This window comes from Conger conger, chromosome 12 (genome assembly GCF_963514075.1).
Source record: "Conger conger chromosome 12, fConCon1.1, whole genome shotgun sequence".
Lineage (NCBI taxonomy): Eukaryota > Metazoa > Chordata > Actinopteri > Anguilliformes > Congridae > Conger > Conger conger.
The window spans coordinates 38,242,252-38,251,229 of NC_083771.1; the positions used below are offsets into that span (position 1 = coordinate 38,242,252).

General features: G+C 43.4%; 1 protein-coding gene across 1 annotated transcript in view; it reads left to right on the forward strand.

Annotated features, from left to right (window-relative positions):
• The window catches only part of LOC133141587 (PDZ domain-containing protein 2-like), a 53,830-nt gene extending 49,692 nt beyond the window's left edge, over window positions 1-4,138 (forward strand). The window contains exons 22-24 of the mRNA XM_061262153.1: window positions 311-581; window positions 1,124-1,258; window positions 2,474-4,138. Coding sequence (XP_061118137.1) covers window positions 311-581; window positions 1,124-1,258; window positions 2,474-2,640 — 573 coding nt within the window. The 3' untranslated portion in view covers window positions 2,641-4,138. The remainder of the gene's footprint in view (window positions 1-310; window positions 582-1,123; window positions 1,259-2,473) is intronic.
• Window positions 4,139-8,978: the final 4,840 nt, after the last annotated feature.

Consider the following 8,978-nt stretch of genomic DNA (forward strand, 5'->3'; position numbering starts at 1 on the left):
CACACAAGTGTAGCTCACTGTGCCTCCTGTGAAAAGATAAAACATCTAAAATCTCAGTAGGAGTAGCTCAATATGAGATGATGCAGATTGTACCTAGTAATTTATTCCCTTTGTCTGAATGTTCTACAGTTGTGTAAATGGATTACAGCAACGAGAGCATAACATTATGATAACTGTGATTGAAACACAGAATTGATCTTTAAGGAAAGTGTAAACACTCATAATGCATGATCCCTGAGTTTTCCTCATTGCTTTCATTCTTGATTGATCAGCATTAACAGAATATATACCTGCTCTTTACATTGGCCAGGTCCACAGGGTATTCTCCAGGGGGGTTGCTTGTGTGGAAGGTACCATTCAGCGGGGAGATGGCATCATCTCTCTCAATGGCACTGTGCTTGGAGGGACAACACACGCCGAAGCCCTGTCCTGTCTCCACCAGGCCCGGCTGCACAAGCAAGCCCTGGCCATCATCAGAAAGGGCAAGGACAGCGAACTGTCCTCACCCAGGCAGGAAGTCTCCTTTGGAACAGGAAGACAGATTCAGTGTCCCAGAGACATTGTTGTGGAAACGGGAACAGGTGGGGGACAGAAAGAGTGCAGAAAGTGGATCTAGGGCATGTGAATATTAATTAAGGTTAAATCAGTAAAACAGCGGTTGGAGAGCTTGATGTCTTCTGATACCTGTTTTTGTCATAATTTGCCCGCCTTTTACAGTAGGTTAGTTTAATTTGTAAATTTAGCCATTGATTGTTGTACTGTATTAATGACAGTGTTGTGTGTGTGAATTTGTGTGTGTGTGGGTGTTTTTGTGTGCGTGTATGTGTATGTCTGTGCGTGCGTGCGTGTGCTGGTGTGTGGGTGTGTGTTTGTGTGCATGTGTGTGTGCGTGCATGTGTGTGCGTGCATGTGTGTGCGTGTATGTGTGTGCATGTGTGTGTGTGTGTGTGCGCGCGTGCGTGTGTGTGCTTGTGTGTGGGTGTTTGTGTGTGCGTGTATGTGTGTGTCTGTGTGCACGTGTGTGCGTGTGCGTGCGTGTGTGTGCTGGTGTGTGGCCAGTGCCTCTCATTGTGCTGATTTCCTGCTCCCTGTGAGGCTCATGTTGAGTTGGCCTGTGTCACAGCGGTGGAGGTGGGAGCAGACGGTGTCCTCAGTGTGGAGCTTCACAAGACTTCTGCAGGCCTGGGCTTCAGTCTTGAGGGGGGGAAAGCCTCTGCCCATGGAGACAGACCCCTCAACATCAAGCGCATATTCAGAGGTAATTCGCCCATGCTGTCTTCAAACGGCAGCTAAGATTACTGTACTTTCTCACTTGTCATATCAAACCATAGCTGAAGTGATGCACTAAGTGAAATTCTGGAATGATAATTTAATGTCTGGTGCATCATGAATGGCATCACATTGTTTGCCAGAATTGTGCTATTCAGTGTTTGAGCAGTAAAACGGCTAGAACCCTATTCCCAAGTCATATTTGTTTTTTATTATTATTTTATTTTCTGAAAAATACCTTTCAAAGTATGCAGTGCCATAGATCTTGAGCCTAAAACACGAAAGATGAACGAAAGCTAATGTAATTCAGTCCACTGTACTGTACTAGGCCTTTCTTATGTACTGGTGTGTATTTTCAGTTAATGCATGGATATCTCTTCCTCAAGACTAATACTAGAAAAAGCTTGCACCAGAAAGCTTGAATGTTGACCCAGCTGGTGAGGCTGCTGCTTTATACACTGACTGAGCACTTTATTAGGTAGACCTGTACACCAGCTTGTTAATGCAATGTTTAATCAGCCAATCATGTGGCAGCAACTAAATGCATAAAAGCATGCAGACATGGTCAAGAGGTTCAGCTGTTTTTCAGACAAAATGTCAGAATGGGGAACAAATGTGATCTAAGTGACTTTGACTGTGGCATGTTTGTTGGTGCCAGACAGGGTGGTTTGAGTATCTCAGAAACTGCTGATCTACTGGGGGTTTCATGCACAACAGTCTCTAGAGTTTGCAGGGAATGGTGCAAAAAATAAAAACATCCAGTGAGCAGTACTTCTGAGGGCAGAAAAGCATTGTTAATGAGAGAGGTCAGAGGAGAATGGCCAGACTGGTCAAAGCTGATAGGAAGGTGACAGTAACGCAAATAACCACACATTACAACAGTGGTATGCAGGAGAGCATCACTGTACACACAACACTTCAAACCTCTAAGTGGATAGGCTACAGCAGCAGAAGACATAATGAGTAAAAAAAAGAAATAGGTCTTATAAATACCTAATAAAGTGCTCACTGAGTGTATATTCTTTGATTTGTGTTATCCTCTCATGAAAGTATACTTATGTTATCCTTTATATGCACAATAGTAATGAATAATTATGACTATTTAGCATATTTAGAATTATATGTATAATGTAAGGACAAGTTTCCGTGGGTGGCATACCTCAGTGTTCATGTTGGCTCCTGTCCTCCTCATTTCCTTCTCCAGGGGGCGCTGCAGAGCTTTCCAGAGTCATTGACGTTGGCGATGAGGTGCTTGCCATTAACGGGAGGTCTCTGCAGGGGCTCATGCACTATGATGCATGGAACATTATCAAGGCAGTGTCAGAGGGCCCAGTGCAGCTTGTGATAAGGAAACCCAGAACATCTGTATGACAGCAGGGTCCCTCTCTTGCCTTTGTATTTGCAATATAACTGGACTTTTGCCAAAAACAAATAGGCCTGCATTTTTCTATATTAAGAAAATGTTTCTTACATTTATTTTCCTATATTACTGTATATTGTGCTCTGGGGGTGTAAGGAAGAGCTAGAACTATTGCATTCAATGCAAGGATGGTTATGTGTTAAGCTCTGATAAGGGGGTGTCTGTCACTTGAAGTAGCATGTATTACTTTGGCCAAATTTTAAATACTAATATTTTTTTTTTACCTCTTACCCCCCTGTTTTTATAAATTGGACAATGGAGCGTAATAATGTAGAGTGCATATGACTGAATAAATTGTGTCCTTATGAGACATACTGTGGAGAGTGTTTGGCATGAGTGTCAGTTGTATGTTCCCTCTTTAACTTTTTTGCAATTGCCAGTGATCTTGGTTTGATATATTAATATAATCCATGAATATGGATGCTCATTATCACCTGCAGTTGGAAGAGGACCCTGGGAAAATGTAAAAACAGACATTTTCAAAGTGTTGCTATATTTTTCAATAGAAAGAGCGTATTACTTATGCCGTTTTACTATGTCACATATTTTCAATAAGCAGTATTTTTATTTGTGAGCCCATGGGACATGGTTCAAACCAAGCCTTTATGACATTCAGGGAAGTGCTTGGGGTTCTCAGCCTGCAACCAGAGCACTGTAGTTTTAGCCCAGACAAACTCACCCTCTTGTCTGTGCAAGAGTACACCAAATAGGACAATATAGGACAAAGTATCTCATGTATGCATGACTGCGGTTGAGTAGGTATGGGGAGCCCTGCTTTGCAACATGAGCTAGTCATTTCTCTGCTGCTCTTAAGCTGTAGTTGTAACTTTACTTGAACTGTTCATGAGGGGAAGAAAACAGCTGACATAAAATGGTTCAGCATGGACTAGGTTTCTCATCCTCTTAAAGGTACTATTAAAGTAAATATGCTTTTAAGAAAATGTGAACATTAAATTAACTCCTGTTTTACCCACACTGCTCTATCTTAGAATTGTTTGTCTGTGGCTTGAGCTTGAATCCTCCTGTATAACACATTGCGTGAAACCAATCACTTTGCTTTATGGTGCCATATTAAATCCACAGAGATTGCAGTCCCAGTGAAACAGTGTACAATATTTGCCATTATTTTTATAATTATATTGCTTTGTTTCACATCGTGGTGTTTTGCAGTTGTAGAAATGTTCATATGTAAATATAACTCAAAAAGAATCATATGACTGTGGTGTCAAGTTTTAAGCACCACTGCTGCAGATGGTGATACAGATGCTACAGATGAATTGCTATTTAACAAGAAAGCTAATGAGATTATATGCTGTCAGAAATGTAAGACTAAGATGTTATTTCAACATCTTAGTCTTATGCTTAATATTTCATACTTTATTTTCATTGCTATAATTTTTTTCCCAATATTTATTTTATTTACAATTATGCACCAATGAAAACATTAAAACAAGCTATAAGCCACCTTATCCCACCCAGCGTTGTTTCATTCTTTAAAACTGCTGTATTGCCAATATTGTGATTGTATTATCACTGAAATTGAATCAGTGTAATTTCAATGAAATTAAATTTTATCTAGGTGTTCTGTTGCCATTATTAACACATATTGAGGAATAATCATGTCTGCTACCGTTCAACCATCCTTTCCAAAAAAAAAAGTTAAAAAAAAGGGGGGGATAATTGACATTATGGGGATTTCGGTAGCTACACCTCCGGAGGAACTGATTTAATTAATAGAATATTCAGAAACTGACGTGGCTCAGATCTGCCCGTTGTTGTCATGCATACTTTCAATCAATATGGTAACAGTATATACTGTTTGAAAGGGTTAAAACTCACAGTTCTATCTGTATAACCTATTTTAAGATAACTTCCTTATTTTGTAACATGTGGGTGGCAAAACAAGTGTGGGGGGGACCTCGCCTTCCCTGCATTACAAATCCACAGACTACAAGAAATAAGGTAATGTCGGTGTCCTTTTCACGGCAAGGGTCCAGTGGACCAAATGCATAATAGTGTCTAATTATAAAAACGTGCTAACTCAGAGAAAGGTTGATAGAATGTTAATTTTAATTTTAATAGAGGAATTATTGTCGTTTGAAATACTGAAAACAAACAGTGTAGTCAAAATCAGTGGTTTGTTTGTCATTATGTTCGTTTGTGAATGTTTAAAAAGCACTTTGAAGGGTAGTTACAAAAGGATGTTTTTCTTTAAAATATTGTTTCATCATTTTATAAAGCTGCGGATATTAATGACGTCTCAGCAGAGTATTTCTTGTCCTGTAATGAAAAGCACAGTGAAAAAGAACTTGTGAAATATTTATCTCTGGAGAAAAAAGAAAAATAAAGAGACTTCTAACTAGCAAACTGAACACCAACTCAGTATGCTTAAAATAGCTTATGGAAACATTCCAAAAAAATTACGTATTGACAATGAGTCTTTCGCTGCTTAATAGTCTCTTACACTGAGTGGTGTGTTACTCACTCTTTCAGGCCATCCGTCTGCGATCAGCTTCCATACATTTTGTAGCTGCTCATCCTCTTATGTAGCAGATCTGATCCTATCCAGTTTGTGCTGCGACACTGGCCAACTGTGAGTAACAGCATTTACATGACACTCATGTCTTCTCTGTGGTGTTGTCCCCGCTCTCCACAGGACTGTGTGACAGGGTATCTGCAATGACCAGAGTCTTCCCTGGCGCATATTCCGCTCTAGCATTGAACCGCATCAGCCGCATCAGGAGTCGCTGACACCTCACTGGCACCGTATCCAGGTCCTTACTCTTTATCAGTGGCACCAGTGGCTTGTGGTCTGTGATGAGCCGGAAACTGGCCATGCCAACCAGGTACTTTTGGAACCTCTCACAGGCCCACACTCCTGCTAAGCATTCCTTCTCAATCTGTGCGTATCGTGTCTCTGTATCTGATAGTCTCCTGGAGCAGTACGCGACAGGTTTCCAGCTTTCATCACTGTGCAGCTGTAGAAGGACAGCCCCTATCCCATAACTGCTTGCGTCCACTGAAACAGCTGTTTGTTTTTGTGGGTCATAGTGAGTCAAGCCAGGCGAGGTGATAAGGTCTTCCTTCTATGAGGTTGAGGAATGGCGGAGAGCCAGGCGCGACTAAGGGTAATCCCTGGTAAGCGGGCACGCGAACGTGTCCGCCACTAAACTCAGGGAGGTCGAGGACACGAAAACAACTCGGAGACAGCTCCGATCAAATAAAGAAAATAGCACCAAAAAACGGCTAATGAAAATAAAGCAACCCTTAAAAACCAGGGTGAATAACACAACTAAAAAGAGGGCTAAAAGGCGAGCCCTGAAACCCCGGACCGGGGATCCCCAAAATAAAAGTACAACCTAGTAAAAAGACTAGGTAAACAAAATAAACAACCGGGAGTCGCAGCTCCGGAAAACGCACAAACCAAAATATATACCGGGGACAACGTCCCTCACCCACAGACTCACACGAGCCAAAAACAAAAGAGAAAAGAAAACTAAAGAACCTACAGGAAGGTGTTCGCAGTGTACACACAACGAGCAGAACACCTTCCTTACCTTTTTTTTCGTTTTGTTTTTTCTTTTAAATTCGAAACCCAGAACCAGCACAATACCTGACTCATTTAACCAAGCTTACCAGCTTGGTGGCAGAGCGAACAGTGACACCAAAGCATCGACCGATGGTCAAAGAGGGCTTTAAATACCTTCTGGAGGTAGCCACCCCGTTGGCACTAATGAGCACCAGGTGAAAATAATAAACCACAACCGGTACTACCTCCCAACCCTGACACCTTCAGTCTCTGGAACGCTTGCTGTTGTGGCTGATCCCATGCCCACATGTTTCTCTCTTTCAGCAGTTCATACAGAGGACCTGCAGCTGATGCCAGGCCTGGAATATACTTGCTCATGTAGTTGATCATGCCTAAAGCACGTTTTAACTCGTGCACATTTGTGGGTGCTTTCAGCTCACTGATAGGACTGACTTTGCTTGGGTCTGCTAACACCCCACTGGCATCCACAATGTGGCCCAGGAAGCGCAGCTCTGCTTGTCTGTACACACATTTTTCCTTGTTGAGTTTAAGACCCACCTGCTCCATTCTCTCTCGGGTGTTGGTCGTGTGTAGTCACGTCTTTGCCGTGGACGATTACATCGTCCATGTACACTGCCACGCCCTCCAGTCCTTCCAACAGTTTATTCATTTTCCTCTGGAAAATCTCTGGTGCAATATTTATCCCAAACGGCAGCCGCTTGAAACAGTACCTCCCAAAATGTGTAATGAAGGTTGTCAGGAGGCTACTGTCTTCATGCAGCGGTATCTGCCAGAAGCCGGATGCTGCATCTAGAGATGTAAAGACTGTGGAACCTGACAGCTTGGCCAGAGTCTCCTCTGTCGTTGGCAGTTGATATCTCTCTCTTTTGAGGTTTTCGTTGAGCTTTTGGAGTGCAACGCAGATCCTCACTGAACCTGTTGGTTTCATGACTGCCACCATGGGCACACACCAGTCAGTGGGTTGTGTGACTTTCACAATCACGCCCTGCTCCTCCATTCTCTGTAGCACCGTCTGGACTTTAGGTAGGAGTGGTAGAGGGACCCTTCTGGCAGTGTGTACAGCATATGGTACAGCTCCGTCCTTCAGGTGGATCCTAACAGGGTCTGTTTTCATTGTCCCCTGAAGACCTGCTGCTGCTCTGACCTGCTGTACTCTCTTAACCAGCCCCATCTCTACCGCTGTCTCTCTGCCTAATAGGTTGCTGACCGTAGACCCTCTTGCTACGTAAATATTGAAAATGTACTTCCTCTGCTTGTGAAGTGTACTGGCCGTAAACTGCCCCATTATATCCAGTGCCCCACCCGGACTGTCGAGCAGGTTGGTAGGATAATTATGGCAAAGGATTAGCCTGGTTGGAAACAGAGCATGCAGTGAAGTTGCTTTCAAAAGATCAGAAGCTATCGCTATTACACAGGTAAATCAAACCCAGGAAATACCACAGCCTTGACCCATATTAAATCGGAGTGAACATTTAAAGCTAGAGAATGAGAATGTGCCAGAGAGAACTTGCCAATAATAATAATAATAATTTGTTATAATCCAAATAATATACTTGTGAAGTGTACTGGCCGTAAACTGCCCCATTATAGCAGTCCCCTAGACTGCGCTGAATGTCTCTTGGTTCATCACAGTAACGTCGGCCCCTGTGTCAATCCTGAATTTAACTGGAGTGTGTCCTATTTTTATCCTTTCTGACCAGTGATCTGTACTGCCCAGGTTTATTTTGCTCACCGCTCCCAGGTAAAAGCTTTCCTCATCCTCTTTACTGTCCTGAGTGACTTCTCTCACTGACTTAGAAAAACAGTCTTTCCCAGTGGCCTTTTCTCCCACATTTCCTACATTCTGTGTCCAGTGCTGGGCATTTGGCTTGGGCATTATGTTTTTCTTTACCGCACCGGCGACATTTGTTGTCTCCCGAGGGAGCTTGCTCCCACCTGCCACTCGTCTCCTTAGCAGGCTGCCTCTCGCCTCTTCTCCACGGCCGCTGCTGTGTCACCTCCTGGACGTTGAGCGACGCTTGTTGCAGCTGTTGGCTCATCTGCTCCTCGACGTCCTCCGCTTGCCTCACCATCTGTATCGCTGTCTCTAGGGTGAGGTCGGGCATCAGTTGCATTCGCTTGGAAAGTTCTCTGTCGTGGATGCTGACGACCAGTCTGTCTCTGATATGTTCACTTTTTAATTGTCCAAAATCACAGTTCTCACTCAGCTCGTATAGAGCTCTGATGTATGACTCCGCCGTTTCCCCTTGTTTCTGTACTCGTCGGTGGAAGCACGCTCTTTCGTGTATAACGTTCTTTTTCGGTATGAAGTAGGCGTCATATTTAGCTAGCACTGTGTTATAATCATTGTCCTTCTCACCCGCAGCAAAGGTAAAGGATTTGAAGATATTCTCCGCCTGATTGCCCATGGCGTAAATGAGAGTGCTAACCTGGACTTCTCCGTCTTCGGCACCCAATTTTGCAGCCGACCGATACCGCGAAAATCTCTGTTTCCAGGCTGGCCATTCTGACGGTCGCTCAAAATTGAAGTTTTCCGGTGGATTAAACTTTGCCATCTTATCGGTTCTTTCACTTAAACTTCTGACACCATGTCAAGTGAACTGAGACTGGATGCAGTTATCAGAACTCCACAGGAGTCCCCCCTTTATTAGAACGTACACAGGCAGTAGATTATGAACACTGACAACAACGTCTGCTGTGCGCCAACCACTCTTGACTCCCCCGCGTTACCGGTTACTT